This window comes from Dipteris shenzhenensis, chromosome 7, assembly GCF_047967505.1.
Source record: "Dipteris shenzhenensis isolate YYH24624 ecotype China chromosome 7, Dip_SZ_1.0, whole genome shotgun sequence".
Lineage (NCBI taxonomy): Eukaryota > Viridiplantae > Streptophyta > Polypodiopsida > Gleicheniales > Dipteridaceae > Dipteris > Dipteris shenzhenensis.
Window position 1 is genome coordinate 8,197,198 of NC_141602.1, and position 22,010 is coordinate 8,219,207.

The 22,010-nt window shown below is 42.0% G+C and overlaps 1 protein-coding gene across 1 annotated transcript in view; it reads left to right on the forward strand.

Annotated features, from left to right (window-relative positions):
• LOC147899890 (uncharacterized) overlaps positions 1-21,706 on the forward strand; it is a 124,310-nt gene extending 102,604 nt beyond the window's left edge. The window contains exons 4-7 of the mRNA XM_087377483.1: positions 6,801-6,864; positions 20,728-20,782; positions 21,183-21,313; positions 21,423-21,706. Of these exons, the coding sequence (XP_087233609.1) occupies positions 6,801-6,864; positions 20,728-20,782; positions 21,183-21,313; positions 21,423-21,540 (368 nt within the window). The 3' untranslated portion in view covers positions 21,541-21,706. The remainder of the gene's footprint in view (positions 1-6,800; positions 6,865-20,727; positions 20,783-21,182; positions 21,314-21,422) is intronic.
• Positions 21,707-22,010: the final 304 nt, after the last annotated feature.

Sequence of the window (22,010 nt, forward strand, 5' to 3'; positions counted from 1 at the left end):
AATCTCCTTGACTATATCAATGAAGTAAGGATTGCAGGCTTTTACCGTATTTTCATTTGATCCATATAAGAAACGGCTCATTGTTGGGGATGAAAAAGTGATACCCCTATATTTATGTGCAAATGAAGCTTTACTTCCACACAATGAGGCAAAAATAGATGCAAAAAATAGAACCATGTATGCTATCACATGTAGCAGAACTTGTTATACCTGGACTGGTGGTGCTTGACCTCGAGGATCAGGAATCATAGGACATGTTGCAATACCGTCCAACCTCTCTGCAAGTGCTTTTTAGACGTGCAAGGCTTGTTGTTGGCATCGAAGGGCAAGGGATGATGCCTGGCCTCTCTAGTCCCAAGGGTTTTCTAATAGAAGGTTCTGGTAAAAAATCTCAAAAAAACATGCACTTCCACATACTTTTGAAACACTCTAAATTGGAATAACTCGAGCTCTAAAACTTTGATCGGGAAGCTTTTTCCATTGGTTTCTTTTAAAAAAAGATCTACAACAAGAAGTTATGGCTTGGAAAACACCCTATGCAAGGTTGCAAAGTGTATAGATTAACCAATATTGACCTTTGATGCCACCCTAGGGTAGTCGCTCTATAAAATACCATGTAACATGTGCAAGCGATGACACACTTAAAAGACCCTATACTTAACATTCTAGATTCTTTATATTCTTATGTACGTATACATGTTGTGATTTTGATTTTAAAAGTCCTTGCCGTACATGTACATATCATAATTATATTCTACAAGTATTTAAAAATCCCCTCCTATTTGTAAATGGCCGGTAAGTCTTCCAATTAAAAAATCCCCTTTCATTAATGAAACTAGTATGTTACATGTTGTACAGAGTTACCACTTTGGGGATACCACAGTGCGTTGAGATGTGGGAGAGAGAAGAGAAGAGGAGGGATGCATCCCTACACAAGATGTCCTATACAATATGAACAAACCCTCTAATGAGCATGATAAAGGTTACAACGATATATATATAACTCTAATTTCAGAACTGTAATGATCTCTTCACACTCACCCTTTACATTTGGGACATGCCGATTTCACCACCACTCTTTGTATATAAGTAATCATTAATGCACATTGTACAATTTACTTAACATTGGCACAAGTTAGTAGGCATCTTTCCTTATACCTCTAGGCTCTCTCATTGGGTGAGACCCTTGGCTTTCTCTAGATCTATAGAGGTCAAGACACATGTTATCTTGGGTGTCATAAACATATCTACTCAGCAATAGGGGGTTCCAATCCTGGACAACCTTTTCTGTAAGCTGTTGTATTGAGCTCTACTAAACTCTTCCTTGTAGGCGAAGCATTGGTGGTCAGACTAGATATTGTTGGCCACAGTTAGGGCTAGGTTTGGAAAATAATTATCTTGCCTCCTTTTGAGGGAGGATTTGCCATAATTGACCCGAAGATGGAGAGTCGAGCCCTCTTGGGCGAAACCCAAGGTTTGGAGCAATCAAAGCTCCTTCTAAAGCAAGATCTACTCAAGATACGCCAAAGATGGGAGGGTCATGGTAGCCTCCTTATAGGTGGATCTTCACAAAAGAATCCCATCAGGAATGGCTTTCGATTTTTGGAGCTTAATGAGGTACGGAGTCATCTTCTAGCCCAACCCTTGGATTCGAGAGGAGATTGAGTGACAACTACTTATCTAGCACCCTAAGGTTCAAGATTGAGGACTCATGTTGGGGACCATGAAGCACGTTGGCTAGGCATAGTGGGGTACTAGCGTGTTATGCTCTAGTTGAAATAACATGACCTCAGAAGGGTCGGTGAATATTTTACTTTTGTGAGGACTGACTTTTGTATTATTTTATTATGCTTTATGTAAAAGGTTAAAGGAATCAATGTCAAGGTCCTTGGTGAGGGTTATATGGCACAGACTAGATGAATCTAAGGATAAAGACCTAGGTGCACCTAAATGTGTGAATCGCCAATGGGCAAATGGAATTAACGTTTATGCCTTGCATGCTAGGGGCTTTGAGATCATGACATGTGGCATCTAGATTCACCTAGGGAGATGAGGGATGTGAGGAATGCATGCAGGAGCAATTACGTATGTACCTTTGATCTGAGGTTGGCTGGGTGGAAATTTCATGTGCCATCACTCATGCGATTTCTAGATTTGGGTTCAGGCTTCGAGACATGGCTTGGGTAGTATCAGAAAAGTTAGTGTGGTGCTGGTGCTCTTTTCCTTTGTTGGTTTACATTCTATGTTGAGAGGCAATGATCAATTGCACTGCCCCTCGCTATGGATTTTTCCCTCCACACACTTTCATCAACCTCTTCTACGCTCTGCTTTTTCTTCACGCTCGAGTTGATGTAACACAATAAAACCGTTCACAGACGTGCAACTTGATCATGATGCTTGTGCTATGAAGAGACAACCTTTGCCCATCTTGCTTTTCTATCTGGAGATCCCCATAAATGATATTCAAGCAGCTAGAGCGATAGGTTGAGGGGAATAGAGACGTGACTCTATCTCTCTTGTTTCTTGACGGGTTGAAATGGACGCGAGCTTCTTTCATGATTGATGTGAATCTTGATGGAATTGGTATGCAAAGGGTGTTTGGATTTGAAACAATCGTTGGCTGTGTGAGGCAACCTTGGACGTCACGATTTTATTTTTAGTAGATGATAGTGAACGCAACTATGGTCAAGCACTTTGGCTTCCAACTGGTCAGGTGGGAAGTTGGTTGAGTTTGATGTGGGAGGACATCAGTGCACAGATAAGCTGATGCAACATCGTTTTGTCGTTAGGGATTATAAGGTTCATAACAATTCTATAGCCTTGAAGGCATATCAAAGGATATTTCGAAAGAGTATCTCCTTTGATTGACCTAACCTCAAATAAAGTACTTTTCGATGGCGACGGAATCAATAAGAGAGTTTTAACGCTATAAAGCAAGCTATGGTCTCTGCTCCAGTGTTAAAAATTGTTATCCCCGAAACCATTTTTCCTAGAAACCGATGCAAGTGGCATTGCAGTAGGAGCGTTCTTCTCCAATAAGGAAGCCCAATAGCCTTTGAAAGCAAGAAGCTTTCTCCCTCTTAGCAAAATTGGCCAACTCATCGTTGTTATTCATGCTTTGAAAACATGGAGGCATTATTTGTGTGGTTCAAAGTTCTATATAGATGTAGATCATGATACTCTGAAGCATTTTTCTAAACAACTTGACTTCAGGGATCGCTAAGCTAGGTGGGCAAAGCTCATGCAGGAGTTTAATATGATGATTCGGTACTGAACAGGGAAGGAAAATAAAGTTGTTGATGTGTTGTCACGCATTATGCATAATATGAGTTTCACGATATTAGAGAGTGCTCAAATGATCGAGATCAGGGAAACTTAGAAAGTGGACAAGTTTCTCCAGAGCCTTTGGCCTAAGGTTTATATGATTAAACTCGAGGAAATAGATAACCTGGTATCTAGAAAAGGCCAAACTTATTCACGATGTACCATAGCAGATGGTATGGTGAAACACAATGGCAAGGTATATGTATTTAGTCGGAATCGGTCTCAAGCAAAGGGTCATTCGACAATGCCATGGTAGCCTTTGTGCGTCCCATCCAGCTGTCGAGAAGACATGATCTCATGCAGCGAGATTTCTTTTGGCCAAAGATGAAAAAGCATATTCATGAATATGTGACACGGTGTTTTTCATGTCAAGTGAGAGTAAGGTAGAGATAGGAGAGCATTTCCATGGACTTTATTGTTGGTCTGCCTACGACACAAGGTGGATATGATTCTATCCCTGTGTTGGTTGACCGTCTTACCAAGATGGCTCACTTCATTCTGACTTTGGAGTTTGTTAGTGTCCCACAAGTTGTAGATTTGTTTATTAAACATATGTTTGTGTACATGGACTACCAAGACCATAGTGTCAGATAGGATGTTAAATTTACTAGTCATTTTTGGACTGCGGTGTTTGAGGCACTGAGGTTTGAGTTGGGAATGGGTCATGGGGATCATCCTGAAACGGTGGTCAGATAGAGATAGTCAACCTAACTTTAGAGGATATTCTTAGAGCATACATTTCATTGAGGCAACATACGTGGGACAAGTGGTTGCCGTTGTTAAAGTTTGCCTACATTGGTAGAAAACGTTCCTCTATATGAATGAGTTTGTTCGAGTTAGATTATGGTTATAAACCAGCAAATCCAACTATGGTTGTAATACCTCAGAAGTGCCTAGTGCCACGAACTATGTTATTCAGATGTTAGAGATGCTAGCACTTGCAAGATCTAACATCTGTCAAGCTATGGATAGAGCTATGAAAATAGATCTGTTAGAGAATTTAAGGAAGGAGAAAAATATTTCTCCTAGTTCCTTCACACTCCAAGTCCTTAACTATAGGAGAGTGTACTAAGTTATCGCCCCGATATTGTGGGCTGTGGTTGATTCTTAAAAGAATAGAAAAGGTGGCCTATAAATTGGAATTACCACAAGGTAAGGTTCACCCATTGTTTCATGTTTCTCATTTAAATAAATTTTTGCACCCAGGTGACTCACTAATCTAGGGTATTGTTTTGTTTTAAGAGATAGAGGATATTGCAAGCCACAAACCAACATCCTAGACCAAGGAACAATACAAGTGCGCAATTGGAAGATACCCATGGTGTTGGTTGCATGGCATGGCTTATCTTTATCTGAGGCTACTTGGGAATGCATATACCAGATGCGGAGAGTATTGCCAGATTTCATCATTGAGGACACTGATGCCTGAAGAGGAGAGGAATGCTATGTTCTAGTTGAGATAACATGACCTCAGAAGGGTTGATGGAAATTTTCCTTTTGTGAGGACGGACTTTTGTATTATTTTATTGTGCTTTATGTAAACGGTTAAAGGAGTCAATGTCAAGGTCCTTGGTGAGGATGATATGGCACAGCAGACTAGATGAATCTAAAGCTAAAGACCTATGTGCACCTAAATGTGTGAATTGCCAAGGGACAAATAGAATTAGCGTTTATCCCAAGAGAGGGGTAAAAAGGATGCATGCTATGGGCTTTCAGATCATGACATGTGGCATCTAGATTCATCTAGGGAGATGAGGGGTCTGGGAAAAGCATGCAGGAGCAATTACATACTTGCTTTTGAGCTTTTGCTTCTCTAGAGGTTGGCTGGGTGGAAATTTCATGTGCCATCGCCCATGATTTCTAGATTTGGGTTCAGGCTTTGAGATTTGGATTGGGTCGTATCACGGCATGGGCTGGTGCATGGGATATTGGATCATCTATTTAAGTAGTTGAAGGAGCACCTCATTGCTCTGAGGCAGATGTGGGGGAATAGATGGCATATCGAGGAGATGAGGCAGCCATTGGGGAGGCCCAAAGAGAGGGTTTGAGACTTGTGGATGAGTACACCTTGGAGGCACTCTAGATGCGACAGTTCTTTAGGACCTTGCTTACCACTGTAGATGGTGAGAGGATGGGATGCTATAGTATGATTCCTCTTGAGCGTTTCACATTGCAAGATTTGGTGGGGCTCTACAATGAGAGCCCCTAGTTGCTCTTAGAAACTTTTGAATAATTACCCTTTCAATTCTCTGCAATGGCAGTAGATTAGAGCTGAGGGGGGGTTGGGCAAGCATTGGTCCATTGGCTGCTGATCTTTTGGAGAGGACTACACATAGCGGAGGCTTTGGTTGTAGGAGGGCCATCCCTTTAGGGAGGACGTGCAGGTGCCCTCTTCTGTATACTAGCCACATTGGCAGACGAGTACATCTAGCCTAGATCCCATCATGTGAAAGGCACTGTCTTGAGCAGTAGGTATCAAATGAGGTTGTCTCGAGAGTCTGCTTGCAGCTTGGAACCAGCCTCTAGCTACAAAATATCTACTTATTTTGGTTTGTGGCTCATGGTGAACTTCCCAGCAGCCCTTGCTAGAGTAGATGAGGAGGGATGGCACCTATCAGGGCTGCATGGCAAGAGTTTAGGAAATAGTATCCCATTTCTTAAGGAACTTTTAAGATTCGGCAATGCTTGCTTAGCATCGTCTTGCAGTCAAGGTGCATCTGATGTGTGTATCTATGGGTGATGGTATCTTGGCAAATTGGTTTGTGTGTATGGGGGAAATTTTGAGAAAGGTGAAGGAGTATGCTGGCAAACGACTAGGCTTATAAAATTGTGGGATTCTCTAGTTGGGTAGGGGGTGTGGAGGACTGAAATCAGATAATGGGATTGGAGAGTGAGAGCTGAGGTATATGATTAGTCTAGAATGAAGTGCAACGGGGGAGGAAGTTGGAGAGAGGAGTAAGGGTGAATTTGGGGGCAATGTTGAGTCACTATATGACACAGGAAAGAGAGGTTGCAAGAAAGGTAGGGCTCAGGGAGGAGATAAAGAGAGGGAGCACCGTATGGGGTTGCTAATGGAGGGGGATCCACTATTTTCAAGAGTGGCTAGGGGATGTGTTAAGAAAGAGCAAGCTTGAATTTATGTGGGCCACCAATTGTCTGCACCTAGACAAGATATTGATGTTGTCTAAGTTGCATGAGCTCCATTGTTGTTCTTGCATCTTTATAATGAACTTATAAAATGAATATGCTATTTGCTTGGGTAGGTGTGCATAGAACAACATCAGAGGAGAAGGGTAGGGAGAGGAAGTAGGATCAGACGGAGAGAGCTAAAAGTGAAGTCTGCAGCTTATTGGTTTTTGGACTTTTGGTATTCAGTTTGGAAAGGTGGTCATAAAAAATTTTAAAGATTGACTACTAAACATATGGCTCGTTGAGAACAATGTACATACAAAAACTTTTTTGGGTTTTGCAAACAGACACAAGGGAGACATCAGCTCCAGATCTTGAGTTGGATGACAAATATGGTCGCATACAACCAGAGTATTTATTCTGAACTTCGAAACATTCTTGGTCTGAAGTTGTTCAATATATTGGAGCTGCTGGCATGCTCCATATTATATTTCTTATCATGTTCTCTCTGTCTCTCTCTCTGCCCCCCCCCCCCCCCCTCAGCCAGCCACCATTCCCATCCACAGCTGAACTCACCTTGCCATCCCTCTATGAGTCCCCTCATCACACCATACCTCTTGCCATTGTGTCCACATCCCCCCTCAGTCACTGCATTTAGCCATCCTCCGCCTCTTAGCCACCATTCATACCAGCTCCATTTCCATCTCTTCAAGTACATGCTATCCCATCTAATGCATGGGAGCCTCTCATGTTGGAGGTCCACCGCCTATGTACATGTGAGATGGAGCTGAGCCGCTTCACACAGGAGTAGGCTCGTTTCACACAGGAGAAGGCTCGCACCATACAGGAACAGCTTGCATCATATGGAGTCTAGGACAGGATATATCCCATCTCATAAGGAGACTGCAGCACTTACCAACGGCCCTCAAGTAGTGTAACAGTGGTGGAGACCCAGATTACCACCACACAATCGGCTATTGCAAAGACATCCAGATGGGTGGATGTTGTGAAATAGGAGCCTGCAAAGACCACCGTTTCACTATCCTGCAACAGCAGCAAAGAGCTACTAAGGCTCTCAACATTAGAGTTCGAGGGATTCCTTGCATAGATACTACACCCATCGACCAGCTTTGTGACCTCCATCTTGGGGGCTCTAGAGCATGGGATTGAGGGAGCATGGAACTCACGGAGGGACCCCAATCGAGAGCATTTGCTTCAGGGACACACATGCTCGTCTTACTGCATTGTGTTGTCGATCGGCCCTACGGGATCATCCAGAGATATCTATGGATGAGGATCTCACACCTCTTTAGGTGGAGGAGAGGTGTACCTTGACATAGCAGTGGGAAGAGAGAGAGAGAGAAAGAGAGAGAGAGAGAGAGAGTCACATGCACCCTTGCACTTGGGTGCAATGTGACACACTGGCTACATTGACAAAGTGCAAATAGTTCCTATGATAGGATATTTTGTCATTGATGGGCTTTTTTGGTGCGGCCAATAACTTTTTGTAAAGAAGGAAAATGCTATATAGGTTATGTATAAGAGCACTAATGTATAGGTGATACTAGCACTGATAGGCACAATTGTAGCTAGCATGGATAGGGTAGGAGATGATAGCAAGTGAATAGCATGATAGTGGCCTTTTCTATTTTTTGAGATGATATTTTTAATTGAATATATATTTTATGAATAAATGTTTACTTGTATGGAGAACCTTAATGGCAGGAAATGATGACATAGACTTTGATGCCAATTTGATGATTGGATGGCCATTGGAAGCTTGGATATGGACCTTGGAACCTTAGCATCAACGGGTTTAAAATGTGTAAAAATCTCTAGAGAAGCACTGACAGTGAAGGGGCAACGAAATGGAAAAAAGGTGTGGTCACTAAAGAACTGAAGGAGACTACAGGTAAGGAGTACTTCGCATGTCCACAACGAAAAGTAGAGGACCATAAAGAAGGGTGGAAAAGTGAGATAAAAGGTTAGGTTCTCATTGGTGGATGAAAAAGAGCCAATCAATGGTTGAGATTTTGCATGAAACACTAAGGAGGGGACGTGAGCTACAAGTGAACTTTCAGTTGCCCCATCAATAGAGAGGGAGGGCGGATTGGTTACATGTATCTTCTTGCTTGTCTCAAGTTGTAGAGGGCAGTTGATCGTGTTTTCACGAGCTTTTTGCTCATTTCAGTTCACGGTGGGAGCTGCCCATCTTGTTTCATCAGTACTGAGTTGCCTTAGAGGTCGTTGATGCAAAGAAAAAAGAGTTTCTGATCTAGTACACAGCCTTTTGCTTGTTCCAGTGATCGTGAGCTCGTGGGAGCTGGTTAGTTGTGCCATCAATTTTTATGGCTGGCCAATATTGTTTGGGAGATCTCTTGGTTCGTTTCATAAGTTGTGTGTGGGTACTGTTTCATCAGCTGTTTGAAGCTCTCTTTTGCAGTTTGCATAGCTTACTTCTCAGCTCATCTCTTAGTCATGTCTCAGCTCTGTCTCAGCTTCCATTACTCTCATCTTTCACTCTCACTCATGCAGTAACCCTGCGTTCCGGTGGACAGCACAAGCCTATTTCTTGCCTTGCAAAAGTGCCCTACATTGTTAGTGTGGACAGCATGAAGGTCTCAGTATTGGTTGTGCCTCTTAGGTCATTGGGTCTACAATATGTGTGCACAGTTTACTCTTCAAAAGCGTGTTTCCGTGCTCTCTCGAAGAGTGTTATTTGTATCTTTCAATTCTCCAAGTATGAAAGCAAATTCTCCCCCAATCGAAGGAGGGGGTCCTTAGTGGTGGGTGCAGGGACCCAATCGGTTGTCGTCTCTAGTCTCTCTCTACCCTCATCTCCTTTCTGTCTCTATGGTGTTGTGTGCATAACTCTAATTCCTAGCTAAGGGTTTAAAGGAGATCTTGTTGCGATTACACGATCAGATAACCATTGCATGTTACATTGGTATTAGAGCTTCGGTATGTATCCAACTTGGCTACCACGATTGTATGGTTGTGTTGAGATCTGAAAAGGATAGACAATCAAGTGCCATGGAAGGTTCGAGGAAAGATGCCATATTTGAAGACTATGAAGAGGTGAAAGACAAAAAAAAAAAAAGCTTCCGCATGATGCTGAAGAGATGATGGCAAATCTTCTGGAGCAACAAATTGAAGAACATGCAAAACAGCTGAAAGAAAGCAGAAGGTAGCTGGACAATACAAGACAACATCTTGAAGAAAGAGAGGCATAAAAACCTCTTAAAGAAAGAGGAACCACAGATTTTGAAAAACTGCTCTTGTTGATGCACGAGAAACACTGAAATGAGGAGGCAGTGCAGAGCTCGCCCAGGCAGAGAGGCAACAAAATCTAAACCGAGAGGCGATGCTTCTCCAGCACCAACAGATGTTAGCCACTATGCAGGCTAGTTTTAGCACGGTGGCAGTCACCGCCACAACTTTGTCATCGAGAAAAGGAACCCCGCTCACCTGGTCCATACTAAATTTGGTTAAGTATGACAGTAAGTGTGACCACTCAGTTATGGGGACGAGCATTTTTCAAGCGTCCGAGCGAAGGAAAAAAAAGGCTTCCAACTATGTAAAATAATGAAAAAAACAGATCAGAACAAAACATAGTTTCACTTAGAAATATGCAAAGTATTATAGCAATGCCTATTTTATACACATATCTTTACATGAATCTTTGGGAATGGTGAGTAACATAATGGGATAGCTTTTGAAGAAACCCACATATAGAGTAGACTTCTCTATGAAAATTCCCTTATGATCCTTCTTACAACTTTTACTTAATAGAGAGTGACATTAAAAACCCTCTCTCAACCTAGCTTCATGAAAGGCTTTCAAAAAAGAAACCTCATTGAAGCAAGCCATGAAGGTAGTTTTACGAGCGAAACTACTTCTTCCAAGGTAGTTTTGCTGGCAAAACTACCATGGACAACACTTTTAAAAGTGACATATCTTTCACATCCAATGTCCAAATATAGTCATTCAGCTACTTAAATTGATTGAAAAATCCCATTTGAGCACATCCATGGGGTTATATTTTGAAAAATATTGCATACATAGTATTAAATGTTACATGTATAGTGATATATAAGCCCAAGTTAATAGTTATTTGTAGTAATTTAAACTTCTTTAGAAACATATCTATAAATATCTTGTTATTTATGCTATTAAAACACTAGAAAGCTCTTGTCATATTGATATAAATGTGCTTAATAAGTAATTATATATGTATAATATTATTACATTGAGAGTAATTATGAGCAAAACTTTTTTAAGGTACTAACAAGGGTACAAAGAATGTCTATGAATAAGAAAATTTATGCTATGTAAAATTGAATATGTGACTATTCTGTATATCTTTATGATAAAGGAATCTAGTTCTAGTGAAAATAAAAGTGTTAAAATCACGTTTCCTATAGAAATACAATTTCTTAAATCTCTTGAAAAACACGCTTGAATAAACCTGCTCATAGATTTTTGCTTGTAAAATTGACACATCCCTCAGTTATCCTTTAGTTTATTCATCAGTTCATCACTCACTTTCTGCTAGCATGAATTCAAGATGAGCAATACAAAGTTCACCTAGAAGCCCCTCATCATACTCGTGAGACAGTTACTTGATGGCAATATTGGGCTAGTAAGCATATTGACCCAACAACTTATAAGACGAATTTTGTTTGAGCAATGTTTGTTACCGATCTCAAAGCTCGTTTTCAGTATATGCTTAACCTCTGGAAGATGAGTTTTCTCATCTCTTCAAAAATGGGTTGCCTATGATGTTTACAGTGACAAGGTAATCACACTGGTGCAGCAATTGGACGTGTTTGAAAGCGATAAGTTAAAGCAATTCATTAGAGATTGGATACTAACATTTGTTTTTCCGTTCGGAACTTCAACCCGCCCAATTACTATCAGGTGCTGACTCTTGTCCAGAATCAAGAAATGATGCTGAAGGGGGAAAGCCCAAGCAGGTCCAGAAGGATTCCAAAGCCCTACGGTAGTCAACCAACCCAGCATGTAAGGATCAGAAGAATGAGAACCAGCACCAAAAGAAAGATGGCCAATCTTCTGGTCAAATGAAGGAGTCCAAGCCCAAGCTGACTCGAGATGAAATGGCTAAATCGGGCATTATGCGAGGCTATTTACAGCCCGACGAATAGAAGTGGTACCACCAAGAAATTGTTGCTTTCGTTGCCACCACATTGTTGGGCATGGTAAGAAGGATTGTCCCAAGTGGCTTGCCAAAAAAGTTGCGAAAGCGCCCACTTCTACCCTCACCACTGCATTGGCTCTTCCAACCCCGCCACCAGCCTCAGCTACAAATGCAATCTTGCCTGCTTTGAATTCCATTTCCTCGGTGGCCTTTCCAGGTAAGAAGGATGGAGACCTCTTAGACTTAAAGAAGGCTCTTATTTGAGCATATGGCATAGCTAAAGGGCATTAGTTCATTGTCTTGTTTGATATGGGGAGTTTAGAAGATGCCATCTCTCCTAAGCTTGCCAAGAAAGTGGGGTGCACTTTGGTGCCTTAGTGGATGGGTTTACACCCAGCTTGCGCGCACACCACACATAAGGCCATACAATTTACTTTTTCAGTTCAAAAGGTCATTTTTACATGGGACTTTATACTGACACCTTTGATGGGGTGCGACATGATCCTTGGGATTCAGTGGTGCCGTGATCATGTGCTAACTCCTGATTTATGGCAGGATACCTTCATGATTGTGGAAGGTTTACCCGAGTCAGCCGTGATACGCAATGATCGGAGCATACCAGGGATTCCTTTAATATCTCATATCCAAGCAGGTCGTGGCATCCGCAAGGGTACAGTGTGTGCACTTGTCTATATCCATCGCCAGTCAAGCCGCTTCTCCAATGGGGCAAGCCATGGTTGATCTACTCTAGGAGTTCCAAGACATTATGCTCTGGGATGATTTGCCACCTAACTCCATCCAAGTCTATGGAGAGGGAGTTAGAGCAAGCATTGTTTCAGTTACTGCGTGCAGGTTTATAAGACCGTCATCTTTGCCATTCGATGTGCCGGTTCTTTTTGTGGAAAAGAAGGATAAGTAAGCACGATTATGTGTTGGACTATAGAGCATTCAACAAACTTATAGTAACAAGTTCCCCATGCCCCGCATTGAGTAGACTCAACGGCGCAAAGTACTTCTCAAAAATTGATCTCAAGGGTGGCTACCATCAAGTTTGGATTTTTGAAGCTGATATTCCAAAGACAGATTTTCGGGTAGAGTGAGCTCATTATTACGAATTTGTAGGCATGCCATTTGGTCTGAAGAATGCACCATTCACTTTCAACAAGATGATGTCTCAAGTATTTGCAGATTATACTAGAAAGTGCGTGTTCATTTTTCTAGATGATATCCTTATCTTTTCTGCTACGACAGAGTAGCATATTGAGGATGTGCAAAGTGCCCTACAGTTATTGCACGATAATCAGCTACATCTCAACGCAAAAAAAAGTGAGTTTGGGCTGATGGAAATCCGGTATCTAGGCTACATCATTAGTGCTCAAGGCATTCGATTAAATCTAGAGAAGATTGAAGCTATAACCAGCTGGGTTGTCCCCACGATGGCTCAAGAGATGCGGTCCTTTGCGGGTTTATGTCAAGCCTACAGCTTGCATATGGATGGGTTCTCAACATACACAACCCCTCTTACAGATTTACTAAAGGGGGTAAAGACACGTAGACCAAAGATTCAAGCTACTGGCAAAGCTTTGCAAGCCTTCCACGATTTGCAATGGTTGGCTACAACAGCACCAATCATGAAGATCGCATCTTGGGATGATCCATTTTTGGTAATTATTGATGCAAGCAATGTAGCCATCGGGGCAGTTTTACAGCAAGAGGATAATGGTGCCAAAAGAAATTATTCAGTTTATGATATAGAGTTACTCGGTGTCATTCATGCGTTAAAACATTGGAAACCTTTCCTCTACTTACGGATTTTCAGGATCAAAACAGATCACCAAGCCCTTAAGTGGCTTCAGACAATGCCTAGCTCACAATGGAGTGATCGACAGTAACAGTGGAGTCAAATATTCCAGCAGTTTGGGGAAATGATTGAGTACGTTCCTGGCAAAAATAATCCCATAGCCAATGCTCTAAGTCGGAAAGGTTTAATCCAAACCATTGAGAAGGCCACTATACTCGAAATACAAGGAAAACATCTTGATAGTATGAAGGCAAAGTATGCGGATTCAGCAACGTTTGGCACACAGTTCCAGTTGGCCATGACCTTGCTCCAGGCCATTACACATTAGAGGATGGTTGACTTTTCTATAAGAAAAGGTTGTGTGTGTTGGAATATGAAGCCAAAGTGAGTCTAAAATGAGTGTTCTAGGTATGTTTTATAGTCTAGTTAGTCCTAGACATGCCATGTGTCATATTGGGAGCTATCCCATATACACTATGGCTTTCTAGAGTCTAGTGTCACACTATATAGTGTTGTACTTGTCTATTGTCTATAATATCAATCAACATCAAGCTCTTTGGTATCATGTAAAGCTCAATGATTTGATAGCCCAAGCATGATGCAGCTAGCTTAAGGTGGAGCTGTTCATCCTCTTCATCGTTGACCTTTGCTCCAGCTCGCCATTTGCTCCTTCTGTCCGACATTCTCTTGGAGTTGCTGTCCGCAAGTTGGTGCCCGTGTTCTGCCCGTCATTCTCTTGGAGTTGCTGTCCTTCTACTTCTGTCATCCATGAAGAAGTTCCAGACTTACTCTATAGCTCATGAAGAACTTGTCAAGGTGAATCTCCACTTTCTACTATTGCATTGGAAGTGAAGATGCTTCTAGTATGATGTAAGTACTCCGACACTACTTCGACACACTACACTATAGTGACTTCTTCGATTGGTGCATTGCTTCGAGCTTGATGTGAGTCCCGGTTACACCTTGACTTCTTCGATCACCTCTCCAAGTGCTCGTGGTGCCCGTGGTACACATTGGTTGGCTTCTCGAAGTACTCGTGACACCTCCGGTCTCTACTTCGACATCGGTGACTCTCCCTTAGCCATTTTGAGAGTCACTATGTGAGTGCTCCATTTAGCTAACCCATGGACTTCGCCGACACATTTTCTCGGGCATTCTTGCCTAGCGCTTCATCGACATCGTCATCGACTCGCAGGGATGTGCACACATGTGCATTAGCTACTTGGAGGACATCTCTTACTTCTAAGAGATCTATTTTTATTATTTCTACAGCTTGATGTATTTTGGGGTTCTCTGCCCTGGGTAGTCCTCCTAAAATGACATGTATTGACTGTTTGGTTTTCATTGAGTCTAAAGGTCCTCTGCCTTGGATAGTCCTCCTAAAAAGATGTATTGGTTTTGCTATGTTTTGATGTGTGGCTTCCTAACATGCCCTGTTATGAAGCCAAGGGGGGATGTACTGTGGGAACCATATGTATTGGCTTTGATAAGTCTCGTTATCAAGCCTGGCCGAGTTCCAGGATGTTGGTGTATTCCTAGACCTATGAGCCATTGAGTTGGTCATATATCCATGCTATAACGTGAGCCTCTGAGCATGTTGAGTCTCAAGCCATGAGAGTGCTTGGATCAACCTCTGAACACGCTCAGACTTTAGCCTCTGAGTTACATGGGATGCATAGTTTGATGACTGTCATTGTCATGTTCTGTTCTTGGTTTCATTCCAGTAGTCTCTCACCTTGCCTTCATGGGGGGGTGCTAGAATATGAAGCCAAAGTGAGTCTAAAATGAGTGTTCTAGGTGTATTTTATAGTCTAGTGAGTCCTAGACATGCCACGTGTCATATTGGGAGTTATCCCATATATACTATGGCTTTTTAGAGTCTGTTCACACTATCTAGTGTTGTACTTGTCTATTGTCTATAATATCAATCAACATCAAGCTCTTTGGTATCATGTGAGTACTTGTCCATTGCTTTCAATTTCTTTCCATTTCCTTTCCATTATGCTTGTTATCTTTCCTTTCCATTCCTAGTGTTAGTTTGCTTCTCTTCCTACCACTATGATCTTTCAATGTGCGCTCAAAGACAAATGGCATCTACTTCTTCATGATGCTCATGATGCCCTTATAGGTGGTCATAGAGGTATCAATGGCACTTTGGAGAAGTTAGAGCGCTATTTCGATTGGCCAAAGTTGCGAAAGAACTTGTATGGCTATAGTCAAAACTGCTAGGTATGCCAAAAGGTCAAGGCTTCCCACAAGAAGGTGGCTGGCTGGCTTATGCCATTGCCAATACCAGATGGTCCCTTTCAGGACATAAGTGTGGACTTCGTGGGACCACTTACTGCATCAGCAGGTACGCGTAACACTCAATGTCTTATTATTGTTTGTTGCTTTAGTAAATTTTGTATGCTTATTCCCTGCATGGAGACGGCTAGTGCTGAAGACATAGCTTGCTTGTTCATAAAATATTGGTATTTCATCGGAGGGTTTCGAAGGACCATCACATCCGACTAGGGGTTTGGAAGCATGGGTCACGACATAGGATCCGGGAGTTTTATACCAAGTTTCGTGATTGTGGTACCCAACCATGAAGCAGTGTGATGGGACGAAGATTTTTTCCAGGAGTCCTCACAAATGTTGGCGGACTACTTGGAAGCAATGAACCTATCGCCAAGTTAAGGAGGGAATGTCACATGCACCCCTAAGCTTGGGTGCAATATGACACATTGGCTACATCAACAAAGTGCAAATAGTTCGTTTGATAGGAAATTTTGTTGTATGCCGTGACCCCATTGTGAGCCCTTGTCCAGGGACAGTCAGGCATGAGCTACGTAGGTCAGTCTCTCAGCCTGAAATCCAGTCAGACAGTTAGTCCTTGTTTAGACAGTTAGTCCTTGTTCACTAGTACCCACTGGAGAATAGTAGGTAAGTGTTTCCATCTTAGGATTCTAGGTAGGTCTAGGTCTCAGCCTAGGATAGGAGCCCAGAAGGGCCCCCTCAGGGCTGTGAGCCAATGAGCTCCCATCAAGGGAGAATGGGCTGGGGTAATGGCTGCCTTTATAGGCTGCCTTGTGCCCCTCACTAGGCTGCTATTTATGGGGCAAAGGGGCCAACCAGCCAGCCCAAACCAGCCGACTAAAAGTTGGCCAGTTTGGGGCTGGTTGGCTCAGCCCACAGCTCCTATATAAAGGGGGGGCTGCAGCCCTCATTCCTCACAGTCCCTCCTTCCCTTCAGCCACTCTTGCAGCTCCCTACCAGCCCCTTGTGCAGCCCCTAAACACCTCCAGATCTGGCCCTGATCCGCCTCAGACCCTTGGCCCTCAGTTCAGCCGTTTTGGAAGGTGTCTACGCAGCACGACAGTTGGGGATTTGGAGCATCAGCTGTTTGCGTACTGTTTCATCAGCTCTTTCACTCTCTCACTCATGCAATAACTCTGCATTCTGGTGGACAGCATAAGCCTCTGTTCCTTGCCTTGTAGAAGTGCCCTACATCGTTAGTGTGGAGAGCATCAAGGTCTCGGTATTGGTTGGAATTGCCTCTTAGGTCGTTGGGTCTACAATATGTGTGCACATTGTACTCTTCAGAAGCGTGTTTCCATGCTCTCGCGAAAAGCATTATTTGTATCTTTCAGTTTTGCAAGTAATATGCAAATTCTTCCCTAATTGGGGGAGGGGGCCCTCTGTGGGTACAAGGACGCAATCAGTTGTCATCTCTATTCTCTCTCTAGCCTCATCTCCTTTTTGTGTCTATGGTGCATAACTCTAATTCCTAGCTAAATGTTTAAAGAGGGTCTTGCTGTGATTACACGATCAGATAACAATCTCATGTTACAGAGAGAAAGATGCATTACGGTCTTCGGGAGGCCTCACGGGCCTATGAGACAAACTACAATCACAAAGATAACCCATACAAGCCATTGTGGGCTGAAGCACAGGGATTTCTAAGGCCCTTTGCTGAGTACTAAGCCAAAACAAACTCAAAATACAAGAAATCAAAACTAGTACTCAGACTCAGAGTCAAAATACATAGGCCGGTGTGCTAGAGTGGCTCTCCTATGATATGCAAAAGTATATCGTATCTGTGTCTGCCAGGTCGCTTCTCTCCGCAGCGGGGGGCATGGTCAATGTGATCTCTGTATCCGGCAGGCTGTGTCGATGTTCCATCTCTATCCGACGATCCCCCTTGTGATGGGCTGAACCTCCATTGTACGTGGCCTGGTCCGGTCTTTGCATCGTGTGTGGCTCCTGCATCTTTGGCTGTGTCTCTCCACGTCATCGCCTCATCCCATTGACCCACTCAGCCCTTATATCATCCATCTCCTCCTCCTCAACTCCGCTATGTCTAGGGGCAGATTCATATGTGTAAAAGTCTGTGAGATGTCGTTGGGCTCAATCGAGCTCGTTTCATGTGGTACTGCCTCGTCGTGCTCTTTGATATGGTGCAACAAGGTCTCTCTATGCTGTCGCATCTCCATCAAAGCCATTATGACTCCAGGTACCTCCCTTTTCTTTCTCTGATTTCTGCCCCCATGGAAGCCATAGTGCTGCCCATGTGGTGTTCTCTCAGAACCTAGGTACACCCCCCCTATGATATGGGGGCTTATAGATGGGGAGGTGACCTTTCCAACAATTACCAGACAGCTAGTGGAGGCATGATCCGCATGGCGTGTTGGAGTGCCAAACCATGAGCCGAATTTTTTGTGTGCATGCTGCTCTTATTGGCTGCAAATCCGGGATTATTGAGTTCCGAAGGCAAGGGATTTCTCTGAAAATTTTGGTCTTTGGACGGGGAATGTGGTGTCCTAACAAGGTGACTCCCAGTAAGGCCCAGACCCTATGGAGATAGGTGATTGTTTGGAAGATGGCATCAACCTGGAGCGGTGTCATGCCAAACTCTACGATGCAATCAAGTGTGGAATGATGTCTCTGAAACCTAGTCTACCCCAGTGGCCGTTGCCCATGTGCTTTCGTGTAGGGGGGGTAAGAGAGAGAGAGAGAGAGAGAGAGACAGAGCTGCCTTGACAAGGAAGAGTCGGACAAAGAGGAGGAGAATTGGCGCTATGAACCAATTTTATAAGGATTGTGTTGTTGCTTAGATTTGCTGCCTTGACCTCGTGCTAGGATCTCAGGTCCCTAGAAGCCATGCCTCTGCTCAGAAGCACCATGCTCACGTATCACCTTGTACCAAGTGTCCATGCATGCACCGGACAACCAATCATTTCGCACTATCCATGTGAACCATGAGCCATGCAAGTCTCCATGCATTTCAGCCAATTGGAACACTCTTCCACGTCCATGAGCCAATCATAACACACCCAAGTAAGAGTCTCCAATCCTCCAACATTCAAAGGCAGCCCCCCATGAGAGGATTTCTGCCAACAACCCCCCCGAAAATTCGAGTAGGAGATTCACACATATACCTGAACTCTAAAATCGAAAACAATCCAAAATAGATGAAGGCTTCTACATCGATGTTTTTAACTAAAGAAAACCTGTTTGATTAACTGACAGAGACCAAAGGAAAAAAACACAAAACATTACCTCCTACACAAGGCATGGTAACAAACTGCCACACACATAGGGCACATCACCCAAATCGAGCTACCCACACAAGGCACAACTCCTCAACATGACCTTGATCAATGCAAAACATCTTCCAAGAACAATATACATGGTTCAGTTAGCACTTCGAGTGCAAATTTCTTCTTCATGGTTGAAAATACCCTGTACTCTCTTATGACTCTTGAACAAAGTAGAGTCAAGGAAAAGGATGCATATAACGAAAGAACCGAGGAACAAGATGCTCAACAGATTGTACTAAAACAAAAGCTTTTCTTATTGGACCCTCGCAAAACACTCGTGTAGATCTGCCAATGCTTAACATCGGAATTAATTCTCTCTTGAATATGTGACCTCACTCGAGAAATAACAAGGCTTTTGATTGAAGTGCTTTGATACCACCGTTGGTTTTTAGAGCCTCACAACCCAAATTGATTTTACCATGTAAGATGACAATAGATCTCATAGAATGCCACATTAAATCGCATAGTTTAAACCCCCACAACTATTTAGACATCTGAGCAAGGGTGGCACTAACTTCTGAAGTAATATATATTGTATTGACACTAGGAAGAACTAACTAGAGACCCAAACTTTGGCTCATCCCTATGGGGCTTTTTGCCATTACAAAAGCTTGATTACAGACACCATACGACTCGAATCGACTAAGACCCTAATGAGTAGTTTCTCAGACACACAAAGAATGAAGACTTAGAGAGCCTCGAAGGCTCAGACAAAGAGAAGGAGAAATGACACTATGAACCAATTTTATAAGGATCGTCTTGTTGCCTAGGTTCATCGCCTTGAGCTCTTACTGTTGTCGAAGGTCTTTAGTAGCCATGTCTCTGCTTAGAACCTCCATGCTCACATATCACCTTGTACCAAGTATCCATGCATGCACTAGTCGACCAATCCCTATGCACTATCCACATGAACCATGAGCCATGTGAGTCTCCACACATTTCAGCTTATTGGAACACTCTTCCATGGCCATGATCCAATCGTAACACACCAAGTAAGAGTCTCCAATCCTCCAAAGTTCAAAGGCAAACCCTATGAGAGATTTCGCCAACATATCATAGTGGATATGGTTGCAAGTAATGGCCCTCTAGAGTCCTTTTTTTTAATACACTAGTAAGATGGGATATATACACTACTAAGATTGGATGAAAGATTTATAAAAATCTCATCAAAGCGTTTGGAGACTCGTCCAATGTATATTGATATCAATATGTTGACATGGTAGTTGTCAATACTCTAATTATTTTTATGCACTATGAATAATCAATCTAGTTGAAATTATATCTATAGTATTCCAAGAAATAGGAACACAAAAGAGAGCCGTCTTTGCATCCTTGAATTTTTTTAATCAAGAAAGGCTTTTGCAGAGTAGAAACATGTGTTTTAAGAAAATTGAAAATTAAACCCACCTCAAGTAAGACAACTCAGTGCCACAAGGCTCCAACAGCTAGCACTAATTTTTCTTCCTTGTTCCAATTGTTTTTTCTTCCTTGCTCCAATTTGTACTTTCACATCCTTTCTTTTCATATCCAGAAAACAGTACTAGCTTTTCATATCACATGTGGTATTACTTATCCTTCTTTATAGTTTTTGTAAAATATTCAATATACAAAGGAATATGTATAGCTAGTATTGGTGTACATATACGTGCACTTGGTCAACTTGCTACAAACATACATTTAGATTAAAAAAGAGCAGGTAAAAGTGACATAGCTCTTGCCTTGTATAATCTCAGATATGAAATCATATACAAGCAGGACATTGGCGCTAGCGATGTATATCTTCAAATGGTAAGTTCATGGGCATAATTTTTATTTTAAAGAAATTTCAGTATTGGTTGAATGTTCAAAAAACATCATTGTTGGATGAAGATGTTAAAAATAGCATTATTTGATGAAGATTCATACGTCTTTTCTAGGCCTTCTTTATCTCGCTTTCCTACCATGACATGCAAAATTGTGTTAGAGGGCAAGTCATATTATGACGTCTCAATATAATATTTGACTATTATAATGTATTGCAACTTTTCAAACTAGGCATTATGGTTTCTTCATCCAGGAAATAGTAATGAGTTTCAAAATCACCTTTGCTTACCTAAGAATTTTGTAGTATGAAGCTTCTTTTGCATATTATAGCCTTTTTGTTCTAATTTAACACGTCAATTGTGGATGTGAACTTAAAATGTTGCAGAGTGAGAAAAATCCCTCCTCACTATCTTGTGATGTTATGATTATACGAATCAAGCTTCCTCAAACAGAGCGTGCTTCAGAGATTCAATTGGATGTCAAATCAACATATATAAAGCTATCTTCAAAAATATTGTATGTCAATTTTTGTTGGTTTGATCCATTCCCAAAAATTTGTAAAAGGTGTAATTATAAACAATGACATTCACCTTGAGGTTTCTTATAATTTTTATGTTTTTTTCAGCTTCTTGACCTTATATCTACCTCATACTATCAAGCATGAGGAAAGCTATGCTAAATGGGAGGTTGATACTGAGACACTCATCATTACAATGCCAATCACTAGAGAGCTGCTCATGTAATATTTCATATAAAGAGAAGGTTTGATAAAGTGCACCATTGTTTATCAACATATAGTCTTTTGTAAGAAAAGAAGGTATGAAAGAAAACATAGAATTTGAAATAAAACCTTACATATATGTATAAAGAATCATTGTTCTTATAAAACATGGCCTAAAACTCTTTATGAAGAAGGCATTTTCTATTTGCAAAGAATTAGTCTCTAAGGGTGAGTGCTATACTTTTTGGTTTGATGTGGAGCTTCACTTTGTCAATTAGTGGAAGGGTTTTAAAAAAAGATTTTGCACGTGGGTTTTTTGCTACACGATGAGAAAATGGGAGATATTATATGTAATTGGGTTGATTTTTAGTGGTGTCATACAACAGGCTTACATTTGATAGGTATTGGTTTGATTCCTATTCAAGGGTGTGATACATTTAATTTAGAATGAAAATCTTTTAGGGATAGACCTTAAAGAAAATACGAATCCAA